We start from the raw sequence: 27,108 nt of genomic DNA on the forward strand, positions 1-27,108 counted from the left end.
CTGGCAAGGATGCTGCGTGGGCTGCTGAGGTGACTTCTGGCTGCCGCCGCCCGCTGGCCACCTGAAGAGAGAGTTTTATCCCTGAGAAGGACGAAGGCAGCGCCTCTTTCCCGATTCGTGCTTCATGGCACCGCCTCTACCTAATCGGGGTCCCACGTAGCTCCCCCACACCTCATCTGGCAGCTGGACTGTGATGGGGACTGGCTTCTGCCCTTGCTTTCGGTGAGGGCTGGTAATACTCGCCACTTGCACCCTGGACAGAAGGAAGCAAGGAAGGGAACGCAGGGATTTGTGCTCTAGAGTTTGGTGCGTAAAGGCCACGGACACCTACTTCGGAAAGTGCTTTTCGGGTCCTGCCAACTTTTGGAGAAGACTTTCCTCGGCACTGAGGGGTCAGCCCCATTTCTAACCCTCTTGTGTGAAGGGGCTCCGACGGTGGGAGGGCGGGGGGCTCTTTGTCACTAGTGGGGCGCTGTGTTGATGGCCCTTGCCACCGGCGCGGCTTGGTTTGGGCAGATCGCGCACAGAGCCTCCCGCCTACAGCGCAACTGGTCGCGGCGCTCCAGCAGCCTCCTGTGCCTGTCCGCCTCCCAGGAGCAGGAGCCCGGCCCCCTGGCCCCGCGGCTCCACCCCAGCGGCTGCTGCTGGGCCCTCACGGACCGGGCGGGGGGACATGCGCCCCTCGGCAGGCGCGTCCTGGAGGCCATGAAGAGGCAGAACGTGCGGACCCTGTCCCTCATCGTCTGCACCTTCACCTACCTGCTGGTGGGCGCCGCCGTCTTCGACGCGCTCGAGTCCGACTACGAGATGCGCGAGGAGGAGAAGCTGAAGGCCGAGGAGATCCGGCTCAAGGGCAAGTACAACATCTCGGCCGAGGACTACCGGCAGCTGGAGCTGGTCATCATGCAGTCCGAGCCGCACCGCGCCGGCGTGCAGTGGAAGTTCGCCGGCTCCTTCTACTTCGCCATCACGGTCATCACCACCATCGGTAGGTGGTCGGGGGAGTGTGGGGAGGGTGGATTAACAGAGAGGCCTGTCAGAGGGGGTGATAGGGCCTGGCCGAGTCAGTCACTCCCCAGAAGTATGCAAACTACTTTACTTAGGCACTGGGCTCACTTCCATAGGGAGATCGTGGTGTGTGGGGAGGGTGGATTAACAGGAAGGCTTATGAGAGACGATAATGGGGCCTGGCCCGAGTCAGTCACGTGCTGAAGTTTGTAAACTGCGTTCACTTAGTCACGGTGGTCACTGCCATAGGTAGGCCGCGGTATGTGGAGCCTGGGTGAACAGGGGGTCGCCGAAAGGCTCGCCAGAAGTTCGTAAACTGCCTTTACTTCACAGTCACTGTGGTCACCTCCATAGGTAGGCCGTGGTGTGTGTGGAGACTGGCATGTCAGTAATGTTGGGATTAACAGAAAGGCATCAGAAATGAGACGGTAGGGCCGGGCCGGAGTCAGTCACTCGATAAAGTGACTAAGCCCCTTTTACGTCACTGTCGCTTTCACCCCCATAGGTAGTTCTTGCTTTGGGAGGAGCGTGACATGTTGAGTGATGCTGTGATCAGTAGATGGGCCTCTGAAAGGCGACGATAGAACTGGGCCGGAGTCAGTCACTCGCCGGAAGTTTGTAAACTCCTTTTTAGTCACCGTCACTGCCATTGGCACGAGAGGTGGGGCCACTGGAATTACACACCAAGGAAGGACCAATTTAGGCAGCAGCGTTGACTAAATTATACGACAGGAAAGGTCCAAGGTATGCGGCATAAGCGGTACCTTATGTGGCAGTATTACCTCATTATTTTGTCATTATTACACCTGAACACTATCTGTGCAATAAACAATATCAAGGTGACCAGTCAACCTTAGAGATGGGCCTTCAATTGTGTGGACACGAGTGAAACCACATGTTTAGTAACTTTTGATCCGTATGGGCTGGAAACAATTTTTTGTTAAAATATGTAGATTATGCAGCACATAATTAATTATGTGGCAAACCCATCATTATACAGAAAACAACATTGATGGAAAATCCCATAGCTTCAGTGGCCTTGACTATTTTGTAAGTGGTGGGGTGCACACACTTGCGAGGACTGACTGGGATGTGGATATTGGTTTAGAAGCGTCCTGAACGGTCACGGTTGGGCTGGGTTGGAGACAGTCACTTGCTAGAAGCTAATAAACTTTTCTTTCACCTCGACAGTCATCACCGCTGTTGATAGCTCATGGTGTGAGTGTATGTCTGGCATGTTGTGTAATGTGGGGAACGGCCTCTGAAAGATGATGGCAGGGCCGGGCCAGGGTGAGTCACTTTTCTAGAAGTTTGTGAAGACATTTTCTTTAATTCATTGTCATTAGCACCATAGATAGGTCAGGGTGAGCGTGGAGCCAGTTATGTTGAGTAATGTCGCCTCTGTAAGGCGATGATGGGGCTGGGCAGGAGTCAATCACACGCTAGAGGTTCGCACACACCTTTTACAATACAGTCACCGTCCTGCTACAACGGGGAGGTGTGTGTTAAAAGAATGAAGTAGGGACATTAGGGGTTGACATAGAGGCCTTTGGAATGTGATTTTACGGTTGGGCTAGAGGCAGTCACGTGTCAGAAGTTGGCAAAGTTGCTTTTAACTGGGAGAGGCATGACGCGCGCGTAATTTAGCATAGCGTAATTACGCGCAATTGCAGCGCCATTGCACAAGATTTTACAGAATTATGTGAAGAACGTAGCTCAGCATTTAGTGCTATTCTCTTGGTACAAATTGCTCCCTCATATCCAAAATGGGGATGCATTTTGCACTAAGAAAATAGTACATAATGCATCAGACACACACAGCAGAGGTCACTCCTGCTTGCTAAGCGTGTTGTAGGACTGCTGCAGGATTTTTTTCTGCTCAGTTAGTCATCATTACTTGAACAGGTGCATGTTTGTCGGGCAATTTCACGCGAAAGAGTCGCGCGAAATTGCTGACATTATTTTGACCAAACCAAACTTTTTCTGAGGCCTACTTTGAGTTCGCCACCGCGGTCTTCACTACCACAGGTGGTGTTAGCGTATGTCTGATGAGGACGAGGGGCCCGCCCAGAGTCATTACCTCCCTGTGCCCTGCCAGCAGGGGCCCTACTCTAGGTAGGTTGGTGAATGTTCGGACGGTAGAGGCCTGGTCCTTAGGGAAAGCTAGCCATTGACAGAGAGGCCTCTAAGAGGAGATGGTGGCACTGGGCCCGAGTCAGTCACTTGACATAGATAGTGACCTCCACTGCCTTGCCACTACTCTCAAGAGGTTACCCTATGACTGGAGGAGACAGGCCTGACCTGTAGGAAAGCGTGAAGTTTGGCAGAGAGCCCCCTGAAAAGCAGTGGTAGGAGCATGTGCCAGAAGATGACGTACCCAACTTAGGCTGCCATCGCTAACATTACCACCTTAAGTAGGGAGTAAATGTGTATATGTAAGACTGGCATATGTGAGACGCTGAAAGCACTGCTGCCACTCTTCGGGGTGGGTTGTGGGGCGGTTGCCCCTGAAAGCTAACATGGAAGGGGGAGTAGGAACTGCTAAGGGGGTCTCTGAAAAGTGACGGGAGGGTTGGTGCAGAGTCAGTCACATGTCAGGAGTTGGTAGACCCCTTTCACTTTCCTATCACTGGCTCCACTACACCAGGCCTGGCTCAGAGGTAACGCGGAGGTTGGGCATGTCTTTCAGGATCGGGCAGGTCCAGTCAGAGTCGCGGACACCTGTTTCCTCATCACTTTCTTCGCCATATACAGGTGGTGGCGTGGAGCGCGGAGCTGTGGGGCTCCGCCGAGAGGTCTGCACCTCTGAAAGATGCTGGAAGGGCTTGGGAACGGATGGGGGGGGGGGGGGGGAGGGGCTCGTGTGTGCTTTGAGGCAACACCGAGGGACATCGTCCAGGTTAGAAATCTTCTAATTGTCGGCGCTCTAGTGCGCCTGTGGAAGTTGGGGTGCGTGTAGCATGGGTTGGGGGCAGCATTTCATTGTCTGCTAGCGCCGTGAGTCCTGCAGCTTGTCTGGCCCTGCGCTGCACACCAGTGAGACGGGAGCCCCGCCCCTCGCACAGCTGGTTACAGGAGGAGCCGCCATTCCGGGGGTTATGTAATCTGCTCCTTTCCCGCGCACTTGTTGGGCCGCCTCTGCTCTCCGTGACAGATGAGCGCGCCAGCCTGGTTGAGGTGCTGAGCCTTGGGCACCTTCCGAAACGTGTCCCCCCCCCCCACACACACAGGGGCCACGTTACGAGAACGCATTTTTTAAGGAGTCCGTCTGGCGTTCATCGGGTGCCACCCGCCCTGATGTCGGACTCTGCTGCGTGAATATCAGGAGCCTCGCGGTTATGATCCATGAAACAGATAACAGACCGGCAGACCCCTCCCCCATCACTCCTCCTCCCCAAGCCAGTGCAAGATCAGCCGATAATGTAAAGCACGCAGTGCCTGAAGAGTCCACGGCATACAGTGCGCTGCAGCGTGCGTCTGTGCTGCAGTGTGTGTTTGCCTGCGTATGCACTTCGTGCATGTTCGTGTACAGCGAAAGTCAGCGCGAGAAGGTGCGCCTATAAGTGCCCATTGAAAAATATGTACATATGCGTATCTCTATATGTAACCTCGCAGTGGGTACAGTCTAATAGGCTTTTGTGCGCGTGTTCTGTGCTACTGCACTGTACGTGTGCGCAGTATCTGTGCACGCTCGTGTCCACGTGCATCTGCGTGGGGGTGCGCACGAGAGCACTTGCCATGCGTGCGTGTCTGCCGAGTGCAAGCAGTATGTCTAGGTAAGATCTGCGTGACGTGTCTACGGGCCTTCTGCGCTTTTGTATGGCCGTCCAGGCGTGCCTCCACGCTGTGGGTGGGAAGGTAAAAGAAGTTGCTTCAAAGATCCCAAGAAGAACTCCACCCTCCCCCGCAGGCCACCGACCCCAGTGTGTTCCGTGCGGTAAAGTGTTTTCCAATAACAAGAGTTTGTTTGCCCGCTTGTGGCAGTGCACTCCAGCAACCCTCTTTAAGCAGACACTATGGAGCCTAAATCATGACATAGGCGACAGCCACTCCACATTATGGGGCAGATTTATGAGCCCCTTACGCCACTTTTGCGTCACTTTTCCCATGTTAAAAGTGACGCAAAAGTGGCGCAAGGGGCTCATAAATCTGCCCCTATATGTGTGCGCTGTTCTCCCTGCAGTGCGCACATCATGGTTAACGCACTGGGCAGCGCTTGGCACAGCCCCCCTATTCCGAACCCCAGGGCCTGGCTCGTGGGATATCTGCATTTTGAGCCAAACACCCCACCTGGGCCTTCAAAGCCCATATTCAGCCTCTGCACCCCGTGTATATGAAGCGGTGCCGGTTTTAACGGGCCCGAGGGCTCCTGTTTGCATCCAGACGTCATCTCGCCGCGCGGCTGTAACTTCAGCTCCAGGTTTACTATCTGCGGAGTGTCTGGTGGCCCGCGTGAGGGGCAACGGGGCTTCCGTCTGAAAGCAGGCCCTCGGTGAAGCGTGGGGCCCGTCCGTTCAGTGCGTCTCAAAAGCCGGTTCTCAAACGGGGGTATCGAAGCGCATCTTGCGTGTTGTTATGCCAATTAATATGTGGGGTCTTCCAAGACCCATCCGTGACTCTTTTAAAGCTGGGGACGGACCCGGAAACAGGCGTGGCCTCTCCGCGTCTAAGAATGGCAGCCGATCCCCTGGCCACTGAAGAGTAGATGAGAGAGTGGGAGAGATGGCCAGCGAGGGAACAAGAGGAAGAGATCAAAGGAAAGCGAAAGAGAGAGACAGAGAAAGGCGGGAAGGGGATATAACGAGAAAGAAAGAAAGACGGATACGCGAGAAACAGGGCTGCCTTGAGAGGGAGAAGAACAAGGGATACAGAGGGAGGTGGGGGCGGGGCGTTGTAGAGAAAGAGAGTCCGTGTCCCTCTATGTGCGTCTATGCGTGGTGGGCCTCTGCAGGGGCTCTGAAAGTTAGGTAGTGTGGCGGGTGTACATACACGGCCATCTCCCCTCAAAACTGTGCTAAACAAAGCCTAGAAATTGTACTCTTGAAGGGCGGCGGGTCCACCCACTGAGTGCCCCTGGGGTTCCGCCTGCACGAAGATGCAGTGTGGCTGCACCTCTGTGTGTGGGACGTTGGGGGGGGGGGGGGGAGGGCTGTGCAGGCCACGCTCCACCCTGGTCAAGCACTGCAGAACTGCAGAGAGCATTTATCACCGTTCATGTCTGCAGCGCCCCCCTACCCCGCCCTCCCCTTATCAGACCCCCCTGCCCCCACCCATACACTTCTTCATCGTTGGCTTGACCTGGCTGTATGCTTTCAGCGCGCTCAGACCGCAGCGGCTCGTTTATTCAGATTTTGCACCAGGAACTCGCCCCCTCCCCGGCCTGCATTTTCTGTAATTTGGTGCTCGAAACTTTCTCCATAGCAACGGCGCTCGGACCGTCTCGCTGGGGGAGAAGCCCTGCCTGTGCGCGGCGGCAGATGCCCGCTGCGCGGCCGTCCGAAGAGCTCTGCGGGCGCGCACGCGGGCTGGCGGTGCCACGGCTCCTCTGTGGCCGAGCGCCATTGGACAACGGACACAGCCCCTGGTGGGAAGTGGGCGGAGGGCAGAGGAGTTTGGAAGTGCTTGGGCGCAGCAAATTGCGCGGTATTGAGTAGGTCTGTTTTTCAGGTACATTGGGTTTTTGCTCTATGGCCCTTCCGATTCCGTGCTTACTAGTGTTCGTGCGGTACGGGGCATGAAGCCTGAGCCTGCAGCGTACACGCCAAATCCATGCAGTGAAGCCTTAAACCACTGTGTGTTCCTAGTAGGATTAGAACCGGCAACCAGCAGGCTGTGTGCAGCCCTGTGCGGTACAAAGGCTACTAGCAGGTCACGTGCAGACCTGTGCGGTGGGTACGAAAAGCACTATGTATTCTTATTATGGTTAGAACCGCTACTAGCATGCCGCGTGCAGACCTGTGCGGTGGGTGCGGCGAACCACTGTGTTCATTCTAGGATTAGAACCGCTACTAGCATGCCGCGTGCAGACCTGTGCGGTGGATGCGGCGAACCACTGTGTTCTTTTTAGGATTAGAACCGCTACTAGCAGGCCGCGTGCAGATCTGTGCGGTGGATGCGGTGAACCACTGTGTTCATTGTAGGATTAGAACCGCTACTAGCAGGCCGAGAGCCGACCTGTGCAGTGGACCTAAAAAGATTATGGGGGAACCCTGTATTCCCAGGAACCTGGGCGTCAAATGTAACAAAGAAATAATGATTCCATCGGAAGTTTGAATGATAGCTTCCCTGGAAATGTTTGAAGTAGTGACATTGAAAAATCGTTTGAACCCAGGGATTCGGGATCAGGGTTGCTAACAGTATATTCTTCCTGATGAAGACTCCGGTGAAGTCAACTTAGCAGGTTGAAATGTCGAGGTACGGCACTGTTAGCTATCATTTTATTGTGGATTAAAAACAGAACACTTAGTTACTGAGTTTTTTGGTGTACCCAAATGTTTTCCTCCAACCAGTCAACAATGTATTATTTATTGGTTTTCTGCCATAGGCACCCAAATAATCACTCTTTTCACTACTCACTTGCAGTGCACCACGTTTTGCAGCTACAACTTTGTGTTTTACTACTGTGTCTAATTAAAAAGAATACATTTGTACATATAACTGTATGTACATTTGTCTCTCTGAATTTGTTTGGTACTGCCAGGGCAGCTAGGTGTAAAACTATCTCAGAGGGAAGCATTGTATCTCTTTGTTAGATCTGTGCAGTGGTGCATTAAACCATTGCATGCTCTCACTGGGTTAAAAACCTGTTAACTGAAGGTTACCTGAAGTTCTGTGTGGTAGATGCATTGCACCACTATGGGATCTCACGATGATTATAGCCGGTTACCTGCGGGCTCCATGCAAACCTATGCTGTGTGTGCATTAAACAGCTGTGTATTCTCAATAGGTTTAGAGCCGGTTAGCTGAAGGTCACCTGCAGATCTGTGCAGTGAGTGCATTACACCACTGGGACTTCTCACTTAGTTTAGAACTGGTTACCCAGAGATGATCCACAGATCGATCCGTGGGTGTATTAAGCCATGGTGGGCTCTCCCTGGGGTTTGAACTAATTATCCACAGGCTACATACAGTTGTGTTCAGTGGGTGCATCTTACTATGGCGGGCTCTCAATGGCTCAGAACCAGTTATCCACAGGTTACCACAGTTCTGTGCAGTGGGTGCATCTTACTATGGCGGGCTCTCAATGGCTCAGAACCAGTTATCCACAGGTTACCACAGTTCTGTGCAGTGGGTGCATGTTACTATGGCGGGCTCTCAATGGCTCAGAACCAGTTATCCACAGGTTACCACAGTTCTGTGCAGTGGGTGCATCTTACTATGGCGGGCTCTACATGGCTCAAAACCAGTTATCCACAGGTTACCACAGTTCTGTGCAGTGGGTGCATGTTACTATGGCGGGCTCTCAATGGCTCAGAACCAGTTATCCACAGGTTACCACAGTTCTGTGCAGTGGGTGCATCTTACTATGGCGGGGTCTCACTGGGTTTAGAACCAGTGATCCGGGGGTGGTCTCTACTCCCCCAAATCAGGCGGAATTTGTTCTGACGCGGTTTGCTATGAAACTATCAGCTCCAGAGTGGCTCGGGTTGTGCCGGGCGAGGACCGTTCCTGACATGGGTCCCCTTATTGTCCAGTTGGTAATACAGGAGTGAGTGGTTGAGCAAAGGGAGCCATGGAATAGCGCAGGCATAAGAGCAAGTTGCTGTTTACATGGAGGCACTGTAGAGGGATTTCGCACCCACCCCCCGAAGAGACCTCCATATTCATTCTGGATGGTCGAGTAAGTAGCCCCTCAGTAATTTACGCATCCTTGAAGCTTGGCCTATTGTGTGGTCTGGTGCTTGAGGCTTGAGGGCAGTGCTTAATTTGTAAAACATGAAGTCCCAGGGCCCACTCGGAAGCACACTGCAGCTTGCATCACCCATTGCCTCTGCTAATGACAGTACCAACATGACACCGAACCATTGGACTCCTACTGCTGGTGTGTGCTAACACAGCAAGCTTATAGCAGTGCTTATATGTGAGAGTGAAATGCTCAGTAGACTGATGTGTCCTTTGTAAGGATCTGTGTGTAACTTGTATTTAAACCCCAGTGGGCCCCCTCAGCCTTTCATCCTTCTGAGGTCCATAATAAGAGAGTAGTTATCTGTAACAATTGTTACCAGCGCCTGAAGGCTAGATAAATGGCATGTTGTGAGATATGTGTGCAGTCATTTTTATTAATCATACCAGGTTGTAAAGTGAGGTGAGCCCGCCTGCTTCCCGCTGTCTGCCACCAAAGACGATCATGGAAAACCTGCAGGCGAAGTTCACCACAAATCAAAGTGAGCCTGGATCCTGGACAGTGACAGTCAGAGCTGGGCAGTTTCTTATGCCTTGTCTGTCCATGGAGAATGCATGGTAATATTGGGGGGAGGGGAGAAGGTGGGGGCGTATTCTTCCAGCAATCGGCAGAGTGAAGATGCAGGGGTTCTATAAAGGGGGGAAAGAATAACAAGGCCTCGATAACAAGTAAATGGCTGCAGTAAGAGGAACGCCAGACCACAACAGCTCAAAACTGTGTGTGTGTGTGTGCCCGGGAAACTGTCTCAGCCCCAGCACCCAGCACACACACGACGGTGTTGGGGGGGGCGGCAGAATTCCTTTGAGCCCAATAGGCGTTGCGCGCCTGGTTCTGATGGAGCCTGCGCTCACGAGCTGCGTTAACCAGTTTAGTGGGTCTACTGTACGACTGTAGGTGTACCAATGCAACAATGCATCGCACGTGCGCGGACTGTCACCCACTCATTCACCTAGCTTCTGTCCGCTAGCACAAAGGAGCTTTCTTCCTTTCTCCTCAGTAAGAGCTTCGAACCGGAGCGCGCAGTGTTTCTCTTGCGTGCGTGGATTACACCCCTAAATCCTCATTAATTGCGGCCTGCCGCGTGCCTCTGCTGGAAGCGTTCTGGGTAGATTAAAATGGTTGCTTCCGAGGCACGTTTTGATCCACCGTGTTTAGCGAAGGCCACGGAGCACGCTGCATTAAACCCGGTTTCCAGGCAGAGTTGACTAATTTGAAGCGCGAGCGCAGCGCGAGGCCGCCCCTGCTTCTCTGCTTCTAGGAGCGAGCCTCTCTGAGGTATCAGCGTGCTGGTTCTGAAGGGACAGTTCGACGGGGCAGGCAGGGGTGCAAGCAGGGTGTGTGAGGTGCGGGGGGACAGCTCATCGGGATGCGGTTCTAAAGTGGAGTGGTGAAGCGTCTGCTCCACATGACAGTGTGCAGACAAAGTGTATGAGGTGCCAAAGGGACAGAGGATCAGACTGCTTGTATGGGGATGTGCTAAAGGGACAGAGGCGCTGGCTGTGTATGAGGTGCTGAAGGGATAGAGGCACGGGCTATGTATGAGGTGCTGAAGAGACGGAGGCGGCCGCATGTGTATGAGGTAATGAAAGGACCGCGGCGCGGGCTGTGTATGAGGTGCTGCAGGGACAGAGGCGCAGGCTGTGTGTATGAGGTGCTGAAGGGACAGCGGCGCGGGCTATGCATGAGGTGCTGAAGGGACAGAGGCGCAGGCTGTGTGTATGAGGTGCTGAAGGGACAGCGGCGGCGGCTGTGTGTATGAGGTGCTGAAAGGACAGAGGCATAGTATGAGGTGCTGAAGGGACAGCGGCGCGGGCTGTGTATGAGGTGCTGAAGGGATAGAGGCGCAGGCTGTGTGTATGAGGTGCTGAAGGGACAGCGGCGGCGGCTGTGTGTATGAGGTGCTGAAGGGACAGAGGCACAGTATGAGGTGCTGAAGGGACAGCGGCGCGGGCTGTGTATGAGGTGCTGAAGGGACAGAGGCGCAGGCTGTGTGTATGAGGTGCTGAAGGGACAGCGGCGGTGGCTGTGTGTATGAGGTGCTGAAGGGACAGAGGCACAGTATGAGGTGCTGAAGGGACAGCGGCGCGGGCTGTGTATGAGGTGCTGAAGGGACAGAGGAGCAGGCTGTGTGTATGAGGTGCTGAAGGGACAGCGGCGGCGGCTGTGTGTATGAGGTGCTGAAGGGACAGAGGCACAGTATGAGGTGCTGAAGGGACAGCGGCGCGGGCTGTGTATGAGGTGCTGAAGGGATAGAGGCGCAGGCTGTGTGTATGAGGTGCTGAAGGGACAGCGGCGGCGGCTGTGTGTATGAGGTGCTGAAGGGACAGAGGCACAGTATGAGGTGCTGTAGGGACAGCGGCGCGGGCTGTGTATGAGGTGCTGAAGGGACAGAGGCGCAGGCTGTGTGTATGAGGTGCTGAAGGGACAGCGGCGGCGGCTGTGTGTATGAGGTGCTGAAGGGACAGAGGAGCAGTCTGTGTGTATGAGGCGCTGAAAGGACAGAGGGGCGGGCTGTGTATGAGTTGCTGAAGGGACAGAGGCGCAGGCTGTGTGTATGAAAAGTGCTAAAAGGACAGCTCAACAAAGTAGAAGATTCCGACTGGATGTTTGGGGATGCGGAAATGAATGGTAAATGGAAGAGGGGACACAGGCTGTGTGTATAACGGACAGTCGGGTGATGGGCGGATAGATTCGTCGAGCGCTGGCTTTGTGGCGAGCTAACCCTACAGCCTTATTGCGACTAGATGTGCGAGTGTGGAGCAGAAAGGGCAGCTCCCTGGAGCTCCGCAGTCCTGGTGCCGAGAAGACGTCTTTCAGGAGCATGGCCCAGAAGCTGTGTGTATTGAAAGCACTGCTCCTTGGAGCTCGGATCTCACAAGGTTGTGTCTGCGTGGGATGAAATGATTGCTCCCTTGAGGCCGGCATTGCGCGTGTGGTGTGTGCTAACATAACACATCAGAACAGACTCTTCGTGTGTGTTGAGCTGCAGGCATAGCTCCTTGGAGCGGAGGGCGGCAGACTGTGCGGCGTGCCGAAAGTACTAATCCCTGGAGCGCGGCCTAGCAGGTTGTGAGCGCGCGCCTGCGCGTGTCCGTGGGACTGAAACAGTCCTACGATGCAGAAGGCCAGGGCATGCTATTCCGCTCTGCCTCAGTGCGTGTGTGCGCTGCCGAAAGGACAGCTCCCCGGAATGCATGCGCATGGAGAGGTCTGACCAGTGAGACAGTAGGCCCGTGTGCACGCGCTCGAGAGCGCAGCAGCAGTGTCCAGCTGTCACTCAGTGCCAGGGCTTTACATGGGCAGGTACTATCCGGTTCTGAGTATCTGCACCTCTTTACTTTGAAAAGGCCTGCACTTCTCAGCACTGCTGCACTACATTTAGAGATGACTTTAAGTGGGCCGGGTCCTGCCAGTGCTCAGCACCGTCAGATATTAAAAGTAGGGGCTGAGACGGGTCCCTATCGGGCTCTCCATTTTGACTCTCGCCCTCAGGATGAAAAAAAAATCTTAACTCTGCAGCAGAACCACCCTTCCCTGCCTTTAATGTAACTTCAATAAGACTCGATATATTTTTTACACAGTTTCATCATGTCAGAACTGAAGCATTTTGAATGGTCTGTACAACGAAGCCATAGTTGCAGTTTCTCTATTGCGTGCAACTAACAACCATTGACAAAGCCAATAGTCCTGGCTCATTGTGGTTTTAATGTTACTTTGGGTGGATGCACGGGGATGCACGGGAATGCCAATGGTCCACCCATGTAATACCTTTCCGCCACAAAGCAAGCCTGCCTTGCAATTCTTCATATTCACTTGACCACACAAAGCCATGTAAATTGACTTTGTGTGGCCTAGTGACAGCCAAAGTAGACTTAGCACTGGGCTGCATCTCAAAAGTGGTGCAACCCAACACAAAATCTTAGTACATTTAGGCCTCAATGAGAGAGTGCCTGCAATCTTCAGGAACAAACCAGTACTCTGAATAGTGAGTACCCGCACTTCTTTATTTCCATTTAAAGCACTGCTCAGTTCACACCAGCTGCTCATCAGTAAACCCTGTCCCTTGGCTGCAGAACCAGGGGAACTATGAGACCAGGGATCCTGAGCTATAATCCCCACTACCCCACTTCATGAACATTGAGTGATCGCAAGCAACAGAGTTCACCATTAGGGCTTTTGAGATCTTTTGTCCAAACCGACCAGTACTAGGGCACATATGGCAAAGCAACGGATCTAGTATGTTTGGCCAAGAAGCATTTGGTGGCCACTCCATTTGTAATGCCGAATTGAATACTTTTACTTTATTCCGGCCGATGACCATAAAAGCAGCATATGCTAAAAGTCACATTGGATTAATAAACAAACAATTCAGTCAATAGATGCAAAGCTGAGATTTTACAAAGGGACAACGGCTTAATAAAAGATATTTCATATTTAGCTGTAAATAAAATCTGAATAGAAACTTTCACAATGCATTTCTAAAACATTCCAACTCTGGGACCGACCATAATCCCAGCAAAGTATAACATTGGTTTCAGTCTCCTAGCAAAATTCAACTTGGCTGCTTCCCTATGGTTAAGAAGCAATCTACTCTTGGCAACCTGGCTGTTCCAAGAGCTGGTGTTGGAGAGGCATATACTCAAGTAATCAAAGTCTGAGACTCTCTCTAAATTGACTCTCCCTCGTCTGACTGTTCCTCGAAATTGTCTGTGTGGGTGGAGAGCCATACATTTGGTTTAATCATCAGTACTTACTGCTAGTCCATTGGTGGTGCAAAATAAATTGAATCTTTCTAGCAATAATTCCAGGCCTTCGGGGTTTTTAGACACCAGAAAGGTGTCATCAACACATACTAACGCCAGGATCTTAACACCACCCAAGACCGGCGAGTCGTTTTGCATCCCATTAGGAGTTCAACTCATCTGTAAATAAAATGAAGCAGGATGCTTCCTTGCCTTACACCCCTATCTACAGAAATACGATCATTTAATTCACCCTCTTGGCCCCATCTCACTTTAGCATAATTTCCGGAGTGCAGTCTTACGATTATACCCAGTAGCACGAGAGGAATTTCCATGTCCCTCAGGGAGGCTCAAAGTTTGTCTCTGGGAACCATATTGAAGGCAGCCTTGAGGTCTACAAATGCTACGTAAAGGCTCCCTCCATTGTGGTCTACCGTTTTCCACCTCAGCATCAAGAACCTAAAGACCTGATCTATGGTTCTTATTTTAGTGTGGAACCCGGCCTGGAATGGGGACAGAATGTTACTGTACTCCAACCACATGTTGAGATGGTTCAAGACTTGGTTGTAAACGATGCTCTGGGCTGTATCTATCAGGCTTATTTGCTGGTAGTTAGCCGGGCTGCTCGAGCATCTTTCTCATATATAGGGACTATTATTGCTCCCTTGCTGGAGTCAGGTATGGGTGCACCTGCTGCAATGCAATTACACATGTGGTTTAAGTATGCTGCCCAGATTTCAGGTACAGATTTATACAAGTCCCGGAAATTCCATCAGGCCCAGGAACCTTACCAGTTTTTAATTCACGGATGGCCTGCTGAGTTTCTCTCAATGTGAATACTATAGTTTAGTTTGCAAGTCCTAGCCAGGACCCGGATGAATCTTGGCCCATGTTTGGTTGATCTTTAGGCAAGGGCTCTTGGGTGGGTGAGTCCTGCTCTGAGTAGGTTGGTTTACCCTTGGTATAAAGGAATTTGAAATGGGCCACCCAATCCATGGGAAAAATGTTGATTTCATGTCTCATTTTACTTGATTTGCTTTCATGGCTTAGTATGTGCCAAAAGGTGGCTTGATTTTTGGTCCGTATGGCTTCTAGGGCATCCTCCCAAATTAACGAGTCCCCGTTTTTAAAACTGTTTTTAAGGGTTACTTTATACTTGGCCCTTGCTTCCTGTATTAATGGTTGTTGGTCATTTTTTTATGGATTTAACTAAGGAGGTTTCCCCTGCACTCTTTGTAATACCAGGCGTGGTTATTGATATGTATGTGGTCACTGTTTCCTCTAGTTTTAGTAAAGCAGGTGTTCCTGAGAACAGTGAAACAGTCATCATAAAGCCTTACTGCGTCCACGGGGGTGATATCATAGTCACTCTATTGAGTTATAAAATGCTGTAAGTGGGGGGTTGCCTACTTAGGGCATCAGGGTTTAAAACAATACCATCCCATTTGACATGTCTCCTATTGTTAGAGACAACCATGGCCCCTGTGACTGAATCTTTGGCCAGGTTTACCTGTGAAAGTCTGCCCCCAATAGTTAAAAGCAAGGGGAAGTGGTCACTCTCATATCTTTTCTCAACCCTCATATCAATCAGCGCAGCCCAAGAATAAAGATCTAAGAAAAAGTCATCAATATTATTTCTGTAATGACCTCTTCTGAGAGCAGGATGCATCTTTAGGTCTGAGGGAGTACGGCCATTACAGGTACTTAGTTGGCATGAGACTGTAATATCTGCCAGTTGTAGGGCAACCTTAGAAGTAGTTGGAATGCAAGGTCCTTCCTGCTGTGGGATGACATAGTGGCATCCCATATCTATTTCTCTAATTAAAATTGAGGGTTCAAAGGATGTATTAAAATCACCCCCAATTATGATGGCAATGTCTTTACTGGCAGCGGGCAGACATTTTCTCAGGTTGCTTAGAACCTCTGATTCTACAGTTGTGGGAGTTTTCCTGTTCTATACATTGTACAGAAAGAGGGTCTTGTCATTCCACGGCCCGAGTTGTATCGCTAGAATGTCCTTAGAGTTAATGTTCAAGGATCTCACTCAGCACCTTATCCTAATGCTTACCCGTATTGTGAGGCCCCCTGAGGCTCTACCAGAGCGGGACTTCTGGGCTCGAGTGGAAATTTTATAGCCTTGCTTGTCAGAGGTCATTAGTATCCGCGTCTTTTGGAACGTGATGATGTCAGCCTTATCGATGAACCCCCAATCAGTCTGTTTGTGGCAATTTGCTTTTTAGGCCAGCAATGTTCCAGGATATTATTGTCAAGTTGTGACCCCCCTGCAGGTTAGTTGGTTGAGCCCCCATGTTTATCATTAGGTGTGTTGGTAGTGTTGCCATTGGTGGTGACTCAGCCTGGGGTGTGCGCAAGATTACCTCAATATTATTTGGATCGGGGAAAGGTCGGGGTCGGATTGGGAAAGTTTGTTAGTTGGCTCAAATAGGGGAGCAGTCGGTCTTGACCGTCAAGAGCACTTAAGGCAGATAAACTGTTACTCCCTGCAAACTGTAGTAGAAATGACCTTGTTTATTTAAACTCAATTAGGCATTTGGGGCATTAAACCTAGGTTTGTAAAAATATCCTAAAGGAAGTGGGCAAATGTTAGTCTGGGTTTGGCCATAGAATTCCTGAGGAAAAAAAAAAATCCAGGAGACATATAAGAAGGTGGGGGAGGGGATGCTCCCCATTAAAATGTAGAAGGAAAGAAACGTATAAATATTAAGATAGGTTAATTAGAGGAAAAAGTACAAGAATAAATTATTTTAAAAAATTAAAATCACATCCTCTCTGCTGGTTGACCTCATTGACCCTAGTCAATGAGGTCCTAAAGGTTCTAAATGTCCTAAAGGTCATAAAGGTCATCGTTGGCCAAACACAACACTCTCTACTGACAGACAAATAAGCTTGTTTTTTTACAAATATTCATAGAGCATCCTGGTCTGTCGCAGTAGATGCCATCTTGCCTTAACGTCTCACGTGTGGAAAGATCCCACACACGTCACCATGGCGATACAGAAGATATTTACTGAAGTGAATCATCTACCAGGCATGACCTCAAGCGCCGTCCAAATGCCCCTATCCAATGATATTTGCCTGGCTTGGAGAAAGTAATGTAACCAGGAAGCCTGCTCAGGGACTACAGGGCCATGGAAAGAAGGGGTGTCCAATTTGGATAAAGGAGGGCTGAATACTTGCAAGATTTTGAGGATATCCACATGAGATACATTTACATGGATATAACATAAATGGATCTTATTCACATAGCACCAGAGGTTATGCATTAATTTTATATGAAATTGCACAAGTTGTTTTTTCAACCTTTGCAAAGGTCTACAGAAACCTTCCAACCTGCGAAGTTTGCAAAAGATTTCATCTTTCCACGTACAGAGGAAAATTGTTTTTTTTAGTAAAATAATTGACAAAAATGTCCTTAATATTATGAAAATAGTTCTGAGTATGATATACATTGCAGACAACCGTTATCTCCTGAGCAATAACACTATGAACAAAAAAGTCTCAAAGAGAACATTTCAAAACATGTTCCAGTTTAGCTGGGTTTGAGTAAAGTGAAAACGATCTTATCATGCAGTGAAATGTTCTTGATATGCAACCAAATATTGTCCAGGTTGAGTAAGTGAGCGAGTAGTGTACCTATCAGCACAACGTTCACCCATAAGCATCTTGGCTCTGGGACTGAAAAGGTGATCAAAACTTGAGCTATATTAGAAGCGAGCCCTGAGGAAATTTCAGTAATTGACAAATTGCTGAATATTAGTTTGTAGACAATTCCAAAGCTGCAGAGTTAAAACAGAGAAAGTACTGCCACTGTAACTGTAGGAACAGGGAAGAATGATGGCCCAAGTGAACGCCAGTAGCTGAGATCAATTCAAGCTCACTTCAAACACCTTTCTGATTGTTGCAGTAGACACCCTGAGTGTGGTGGGTATATCAAATCTTGGATTTATAAGTACTCCCTCTCTAGGGATCTTAGATCCACTTCTCTACACTATTTAGTGATTCCCCAATTCAAGAAGAACAGGACAAGTAGCGTCAGGCTCTCAGTCACTGCTCCCCGTGCTTGGTACTCCCTGCCTTTGGAACTAAGGATCACCGCTCAGTGGCGGCCCCTCTGCTAAGGCAGAGGAGCGCCGCCCCACTCCATTTTTTGCAGTGTAAAAAGGAAAAATAAAATGATAATAAAACTATGTTATTATCATTTTACTTTCCCTTTGTCATTCAGCTTTACGGGGCAGGGTGGGTCTTGGCTGTCATCACAGCAGACAAGGGGAGGAATGGTGGCACTTAAGTGAGCATGACAGTCCTGTATACTTTGCATGTTCCCCACCAGGCTGCATTACACAGCCTGGTGAGGAACATTCACAGGCTCCCCGTCCCCGTCTGAGCGCTGATCTATGGCGCTCAGACCATTCTCAATGCTGCATTGCAGCGTTGTTATTGGCTTAGAAAAGCCTGTGCTTCCTGCTTCAGAGGACGACGTGAGGTGAGGCAGCGGTCCAGCAGCAAAGGAAGTCACATTTTAATTTATTTTTTCAATCCCCGCCCCAACCGTGCTACTAGGTGGCAGCCGCCACTTCCAGTACTGACTATGGAAAGTTCAGGCAGATGTTGAAGATCTGGCTCTTTAAGTATCTGAGTCAATTCAATTCAATTCAAAAGACCTTTATTCGAATTACTTAAAATTCATAAAAGTACACATATTAAAAAACAGTTCATTATTACAATATTTCAAAATACAATTTCGTGGAGATTTAAAAAAAGGGAACTAATACAGCAGTTATTCAGGGATTTTCCATCATTTTGCGTACACGTGTTATAAGTCTTAAGAAAGTGCTGGTGCGAAAAATCAGTTCATCCGTATCCAGGGAGAGTAGCATTAGACGGGACTCCTCCAAGGAGAGGGGTCTATGTTTTCTAAAATAAGGTGTTAAAAACCAGTTGATAAATTTTAAATAAAATTTACAGAAGAATAGAAAATGCAACTCATTCTGTGTGCTAATACCATCACACGGGCAGGGATTATATTCTGTAGGGCGGTGATAACCCAAGGGGAATGACTAGGCAGAGCGCAAGGGACAAGTATTTAGGTACCCCTAGTGGCTCAGACCTGTCAATCATTAGCTGGAACGTTGCAGGCATAGATTCAAGACTGTCTGACCCTCAATGGGTCCAGCTATTGGATGGCAAAGACATTATCATGTTCCAAGAGACTTGGGCCGTAGGGAGTGTGCACCTAGAGGGTTACCATTGCTTTAGCGTATTTGCATTTAAGCCTGCTTTCGGCCGTGCAATGGGAGGACTTTTCATCGGAATCAGGATATTGGCGGGTTGTACTGTTACGGATTTATCAGTAGGGAACCCAAACATTCAGGTTCTTGAATATAAGCGAAAGACCAAGATTTATTTAATTAATTTTTATAATAATGATTTTTATTCTGTACCAAATAGGAACTACTCAGCACTCTCCAACATTTTGGTACACCTTGAAACAAATATAGGTCTAGAAGAGAAGTCAGGGATTCTTATTGGGGGAGATTTTAACGCAAACATTTTAAGGAAGCACAGGTACAAGGATAAAAGCCATTTGGATCAAGCAGAACGAAGGGGCATTGAATTAGTTAACATACTAAATGATCACATCCTTAGTAATGTAATGGAAGCAAGCCAAACTCCCAGGATGGCTTGTGCCCCCACGTTTAGAGGGAGGGACTCTCGCTCAACCATTGATTTTATTTTCACATCCCCTTATTTAACAGATCGTGTCACAGATTCTAATGTGGTTGAGACATTATATGGAGACCATAACCCCCTCACAGTTACCTTACATTTAGGCCCTAGCCCGGTATATGTTAATTTAAACGGAGCAAGAGATATTATACCATCTGGTGGTGGTCTCCGTTTAAAATGGAGGGGAATTGATTGTGGAGCCATACTTGACAGCGTAAAAAATGACCATCTAGAACTAATAAACTCCTGTCTATTATCTGATGGGAATTGCCATAGAATAATTACTGACTTTGGCAAACTATGTGTGGTAATTAAAACTTCTCTGTCAGCCCCACTACCTACAAAAGAGAAAGACCCAAGGTGGTTTGATTCTGCCTGTTCCATCGCAAACAGGGAATTACGCAGGGCATTAACCACCAAGCCACGGAATCCTGTAGAGGTAAAGACAGCTAGGAAACATTATAAACAAAAAATAGCTGAAAGGAAGGCGGTACTTCTGATGGAACAGTGGGATTTGTTGGTTGACAGCGCTAACTTGAAGAGTAGTGACCATTTGGTGGATGTGCGCTCTATAATCCATAATAACATAACACAACTGCCCAGTAACGGGTCCTGTGCTCATGGTGCCACAGCACTCAAACTATGCCTGATTGACAAAGTCTGAGCAGGCCTAACCCAGTCTGTGGTTCCCTTCCACTCTGAAGGGAGCCTGGCTTGGCAGCTCTACCTGGACTGTTCCTGTTGCAGCAGAACCAAGAATGATTTGCATAGTGGTTGCGTCTGTCTACAGAGGCATGATCTGCAAAAAGTGATGGACTAGGATGCAGTCTTTTTTAATTTTTTTATTTTCCTCATATGACCTCCGTAGCTACTGCCGCCTCTCGAACTGTCCCACCACTGGCACAAATAGCAAATAGCTCGGTGGTACTTAGTCTCAGCTGATGTATTCTTAATGGGAGATGCCCGTTTATACCCAACTTGAGCAGACCCAGAGGTTTTAATCATTGGAAGTTATCCTATTCTCAATTCTAACATAAGATGACCCACGATCTACTCAAGGGGGTCATCCAGGCAGTTCCAAAACAACTAAATGTCAGACTTTTCCCTAAATACATTTACCCTCTGGTCTACAGCTCGATAGTACGACAGAGTTCCACCAGGCATTCCAACTAGGAAAAACTTCCTGGCGCCAGAGCTTGCAGATCTTTCTCCTTGCAAGCAGAATCAAATAAAACACCAATTTATATTGGGGCCCAAACTGATTTCGTGTCCCACCCGGCATAGGCACAATACCAAATATTTTACTAGGATGCAGTCTTAAGTGATTGCCAGTCGATGGGGTTGTTCAAACATTCCTCACATCTCCATGTTACCTGTTGCAGTATTTCCTGAGACTAAATTCCACATATCACTTGAGGGTCCTGTTGGCTAGGTGCGATTCTGTGATAACCAACAGGCTAGTCGGTGGCTGAGGCTGGGAGCTCTAGTCATGTAATTCTTGAAATAGTAATGAATTAGGATAAACTCTGGGGGCTGTTCCACAATGTCTATTCCTCAATTGGGCCAGTGTGTTGTATCAAGGTATTCTGAGGTGCTCAGTAAGCTAGTGGAGTAAGGGATGCGCCATCCTATTGATGTGACGGTGTTTTAAACTTATATTATAGAAACATTGAATAGTATGGACCTGATTCACAAAGCCAGACGCACTCATAAATCAAGTCTACTAACACAAATGGCTGGTTATACATCTGTTAGACATTCACAAGATATGGCTTAGCATCTGTAAACATCTTTACTACTGAGCAGTCATACACCACAACTGTATACTTCCACTGGAGTTAATCCCAAGGACAGGGCCGCCCTAACAGCATTATAGGCCCCTGGGCAAAGCAGTACAGTGGGCCCTGCCAACACAACTACTCACATGAATAAAACATTTTAATGGAAAATTAGTGTTAAATTCTGGTCTGCATGGGGCCCTTATGCTCGTGGGGCCCCCGGGCAACTGGCCAGCATGCACACGCATTAAGACAGCACTGCCCAAGGAAGAGGTTGAAAGTGGGTAGCTCAAGGCATAGTTTCCCTTGAAAGTGTGTGAACACACATAAACCCAAGTTTGTTGTCATTCCTAAATCCCTTTGGAACCCTTCCGCGCCCATGAAATGGCAAGAGTTGCTCCTGCACAGATTTGGAGTAAATCCTCTTCTCTTGACGGAATTGTAATGGAACATCGTGGGGGTGTCCACGGGTTAAGCATGGAGAAAAAAAGAAAAGGAAAATATTTGCAATTGCACACTAGGGCTGCATTACCCCTAAGCAGAATTGTACCATGCACACATGGTCTTATTAGGGCGATACCTAAAACAAAAAGTCAATTGATATTCCCAGTGGTATGCCTCTAAATATGCTGCGGGTACCGCTTTTGCGCGATACTACTTGGAAAGTTTGTGGATAGGGAAAAATGAGAAATCTCCTAAAAGCTCCCGTGCACAGGCGTACTTTGGCAAGTGGATCCTGAATATCGACAATAGAATATTGTGGGATGCTAATATCATAGACAGGGTATCGAGGGGCAAAATATCAAGAGATAAGCATGTATAGATTTAAAGTACCTTACTCCACAAATATGTACCTTGACGAGATGTATATCTTTACGGTACAGAGGGGTAGAGTTAATAATACAAAATCTATACTTCCCTACATGAACTTAACTTTCGATACTTTGTCTCACACTAGTTTGTCCACGATATTAGCGCGCCACGATATTCTTGTACTCAATATTCCAGAGTACAATCTGTATTTTTACATCTTTTGATGTATTATTTATTTGTTTGTGTGTTTCTGTTAGACTTTGATCAACCAACAAAAACATAACCTTCCAGTGGTAAATTCCCTATTCCAGAAACATCTCTTAGCATAAAACAACACAGAATACTAGCTAATGAAAAACATACTAGCAACATATCATGAGGATGCTGGGTGTCAACAGCCGGTTCCATGGGCACGTCATCTGGGCAGCAGGTGAACACCCAGATCCATTTTCAGGGCCACTAGACATATTTAAACTCCTTTACTTTTTATCCAACTTTAAACAATGCATTGGCCTGCGGCAGATGGCATAAAAATGCAATAAATTCGCATATTTTTCTGAAATCGATAGTTTAAACAGAAGAGCTCGATATTGGCTGAACCTCTGAAATGAAAAACAGGCAAATTTCATTTAAAGAGTCACAGTCAATAAATTCACTTTGTTGCATTGTTCAGGAATTTGAAATCGATGCATCTTGTGGAATACAACGAAGCCAAGTGGGACCATAAGTGGCTACAAAGAGATGATGAAAGTGAGACAATGTCACCTGGGGACTCGAGGAGGCCTTGCCCGGCTCCATGGCTGCCTGGGCCTCCAGAGGCCCAAAGGACGTCTTGTTATTTGCAGGCTCTAGGGTCAATAAAACATACTGTATATGGTTGAGTTGATGAATGCTCCCTATATTGGTATGCGTGTAAATATTCCATTCATGCTACGATCATCGCGTGCAGTCAGTAGATGAATGAGCTCAGAGGAGAGACACACGTCGCTCTTAACAGCGGTGAAACTCTTTCTAGTGACTCCTGCCTCCGCATCATGCAAGGACCCCGAGCATACCATCCTGCTTAAAAATAGAACCGAAGCCAACATAAAGATGATAAATGTTAAAAAAGATCCGCCTTTTCAATTGAAAACAACTCAAATGGTCTAGTGACTTAGCATGATGTCCACTTATGGGACATAATGTATAGGATACGGCAGGTTGGGTCGAGTCCTGTTCCTTTTTAGAAAATAAAGCTGCAGGTTGAGGACTCTGTCCTGTGACGGGACTTCACAGTAACTGATGTACCGTAACATAGTAATTACTGACACTGCTATTTGATCTTCCGTAATACTACGACCGCGCACACACTCATGCACGCACACATATGCATGCACACATATGCAAACACACATATGCTCAAACACACATTCACAAACCCTGCAAGTGCAGTAGCCCCTCGAACACATATTTTTAATTGAGATTTGTATAATGGTGCATATGACGAAAGAAGCACGATTGGCCCAATCCAGTACTTTTAAGTTGCAAATCTGTACCTTTAAAGTTTTTGCGATAAATTGTTATTTTGTGATTGGAAAAGGGGGCTCTGCAAAAATGGGTTATTTTTAAACTTTACTTTTTAACATTAATACAATTTTAGAACAACTGCACCAATGCACATTTTTTGAAGATGGTGAAGTTTAAAATAACATTCTTGAAATTGCTAAAAATGAATTTGGACAACTCCATTCTCACTGGCGCCTCCTGTGGGAACACTCACATTCCAAGTCCTCTTCCTAAACTCCGCGGATTTGACACCCTTACAAGTGAAACCTGCGTTCAAAGCATTCCACCAGTCCTGTTGCTGTGGAAAGTACAGTGGTATACGTTCGAAAAGGATTTTTTGGGTGGTCTCAAATGGCAAGTCTGTGGACTTTGAGTCATGAGTCATGCCCGCCACTGAACATTCCAAGCTCTCAAAGAATCCGCCAGAGGGCGCCTCTGTTCACCCGAGGCACTCTCTGGTGTTGGGTAATTGACAAGACGAAGGAGAGGCGGGGCATCGAAAGAAGCAGGGTGTAACTTTGTGGTGAATATCACACTGTATCACACTGAAATCATGAAGCTGCTGTAGGGCAGTACACAGCTCAGGTCAGTTTCTATCTGCTGCAAAATATCGCGAAGAATATTATGATATTTTTTTATTAGACTTCTCACATCATCATTTTTCTTGGCAAGCCCTAGATCCGTATTCTCAAAAGATTGCACCAATATAACATTATTTGTGCCTATTGTGCACCTTTGTTTTGTGTATCAATGAAATGAAGTGGGTTTTTTGTGTTTTGTTTTGGATTTGTGCTTTGGAGGCTAAGCTATATACAGACACAAGCACAGCTGTGCTCTCACTCCCAGGAGGCGTGGCCATGACCGGGTACTTTGGCTGGACTCCTTCTATTGCGGCAGGACCAAGACTCCATGCATGTGTTTGAACCATGTCTGTGGTCGAGCTCTATCCACGTGGACTGTGATGCGGCCCAGCGTAATGACCAGCAGCTCAGATACATTCAAGCGCTCCACCCACCGCTCTTGTGATGTTCTCAGTTGTAGCAGGCTTGGCATCGCACACCCTTCGATCACTGAGGCCATCACAGGGTGGATTCATTTTTCCACCGGTCGCCCCTGTAGAGCCACACATTTGTGGTCGAGGAGCTGCAGGGAGGGCGTGCTGTGGGAACTGCAGAAGAAATGCAGCTCCGGGACCCTGGTGGCTTTGTGTTCCTTCTGCTGCGTTCATGCTCCCTGACGCCAGGGCTAACAAGGGCAGCATCCGGGCCACCAAACGACAAGGCGCCCACTCAAGTCAGAGCCAAGCTCCTGTTGGTGTTTTTTATTTGAGGTGTCTAAAATTCACAAATATACCTCGGAACTTGTCCGAATGAATGGCTGAAATGCAGGAACACAGGGTCGGGCTGAAGGGAACCAGAAGTTTTGCTGGTAAAAGTGCTCAAACCAGCCTCACGCCCTTCGCATCCATCCATCCATCCATCCATCCATCCATCCATCCATCCATCCATCCATCCATCCACCCACCCATCCATCCATCCATCCATCCATCCATCCATCCATCCATCCATCCATCCATCCATCCATCCACCCACCCACCCATCCATCCACCCACCCATCCATCCATCCATCCATCCATCCATCCATCCATCCATCCATCCATCCATCCATCCATCCATCCATCCATCCATCCATCCATCCATCCATCCATCCATCCATCCATCCATCCATCCATCCATCTATTTTCCATCTCTGCTCTCTTTCCTCCTGGATCGTTTTCTCTGTACCTTCCCCCTCCCTTTCTCTCTTTCTTGTTACCTGCCTATTCCAGTAATCCTCGGAGAGCTGGGGGGAGCGACAGAGGCACCAAGAGGGGTCCTGGCCTCTTTGATTCCAAATGCGCCAGCCCTTGGAGTCGAAGGCCTGCCCGGCCCTGCAGACAGCACGAGTCAGAAACAGTGAGCAGAGATTGCCCCGCTCGGTTTCCACTTTGTTCTGTCCAAAACTCAGAGAAGCTCCGAGTTAAATGTATGAACTGTGGATACCACAAGCGCGCAGAACCAGGGGCTGAGCTTTGCACTGAGGCGGCGCAGCTCTTGGAGATAGGGCCCAGTGTGACCCCAAATTGACGAGCGTGCAAGAGGAATGGAGCATCTCGCAGGTGAACTGGAAAAGGGAGTCGGGCATGTTTTATTGGTGTATCAGGCAGACCCGGTGCACACGGCGTGCTGACGCGTTGCCTTTCTGCGGTGTTTGCGCACTTACAGCGCGCCGTGACCACTCAGCCATGCTTTATGGAGTGGAACAGGTTCAGGCCTCGCGTCCCCGGCTCCCAGTAATGCAAACAGAACGATACTCGGCTGGAAAAAGAGAGCCTGCTGCAGGTTTTTATCAGGTAAATTGTTTGCGTTAGGCCAGCTGGTGACACCGAGGAGGCGCGTGATTAATACGCATATCTCGCTCCTGCGCCACGGCTCCTTGGGCGACGTTCAGAGTTGATTTAACACCACAAAGGGCCAGTAACCGCTATACGTTTCCAGAGGCCCGGGTAAAATGCGACACGGTTTTCTTTCGTGCTGTTCTAAAAATAAACTGCCCGGGTAAACGTGGAAAGGAGTTCTCTGGAAAAAACTAAACCAACTGCACATAATAAGAACAGTGCAGGAATCAGGCGCGACGTGCTGCGGTCTAGTAGAAAGGGCGCGCGCGTGTTACGTAAGAGGAAGTACCACAAGAATGATCATACGTGTGTACATTTACATGTGTACATTAACGAGTGCAGTATGGGGGCATTCTGCGTAAGCGTATACCTCTAAGAGAGATGTGCTTTAACTGCATGCCACAAGTTCCCTTCAAGAGGGCCACATAGATAAAGATAGCAGAAAGGGGCGGGGCCATCAGGCCTCTATTACAGTGTCTGCTACCAGGGCTTTAAGTGGACTGGGTCCAGGGCCGGCTAGAGCACTGGCGCCCTGTGTGACAATGTATGTTGGCATCCCCCCCCCGCCCCCATGACCACCTCCACCACAGATTCTCTCACTAGCACCCTTTAACAGTGACCAAGTCTCCAGATGCATTGAATTAGTTATATAGCGCCACTCATACCAGTGTAGAGTATCAGAGCACTTTACATCACACACACATTACACAGAGACAATCAATCATACGAGTGTAAATCAGTGTATAGGAAATGTTACATAAGCCAAAGGACTGAAAGTGTAGGAGTCACATGTCGTCCATGCTGGTAGGCAGTATAGTTTAAGAGTGCTTGGTGTGGAGAAGCACAAACTCAGAGTCGAAAAAGAAACAGCATAGTTGAGAATTTTCTTTAATAATAAGAATCGGTTTCTAGCCAAATTAACCATTTATGCAACATTAATCAATGTTCTAATGTATACTTTGCAGTGTGTATGCAGTTCTATGATGAAAGTTAATAGCTCACTGTTGAATATTAGGACTTTAAGTTATAAATTTCAAGTAACAAAAGGATGTTTCTTTAAAAAGCAGTAACCTGCTGATCTGTTTACATTATATGCACTCTGTAATCTACATGGTACACGTTCTTTGCAGCAGG

The 27,108-nt window shown here is 48.6% G+C and overlaps 1 protein-coding gene across 1 annotated transcript in view; it reads left to right on the forward strand.

Moving 5' to 3' along the window:
• The first annotated feature begins 480 nt into the window (after nt 1–480).
• The window catches only part of KCNK9 (potassium two pore domain channel subfamily K member 9), a 352,513-nt gene continuing 325,885 nt past the window's right edge, over nt 481–27,108 (forward strand). The window contains exon 1 of the mRNA XM_085604865.1: nt 481–988. Within this exon, the coding sequence (XP_085460991.1) occupies nt 481–988 (508 nt within the window). The remainder of the gene's footprint in view (nt 989–27,108) is intronic.

This window comes from Triturus cristatus, chromosome 5_1, assembly GCF_964204655.1.
Source record: "Triturus cristatus chromosome 5_1, aTriCri1.1, whole genome shotgun sequence".
Lineage (NCBI taxonomy): Eukaryota > Metazoa > Chordata > Amphibia > Caudata > Salamandridae > Triturus > Triturus cristatus.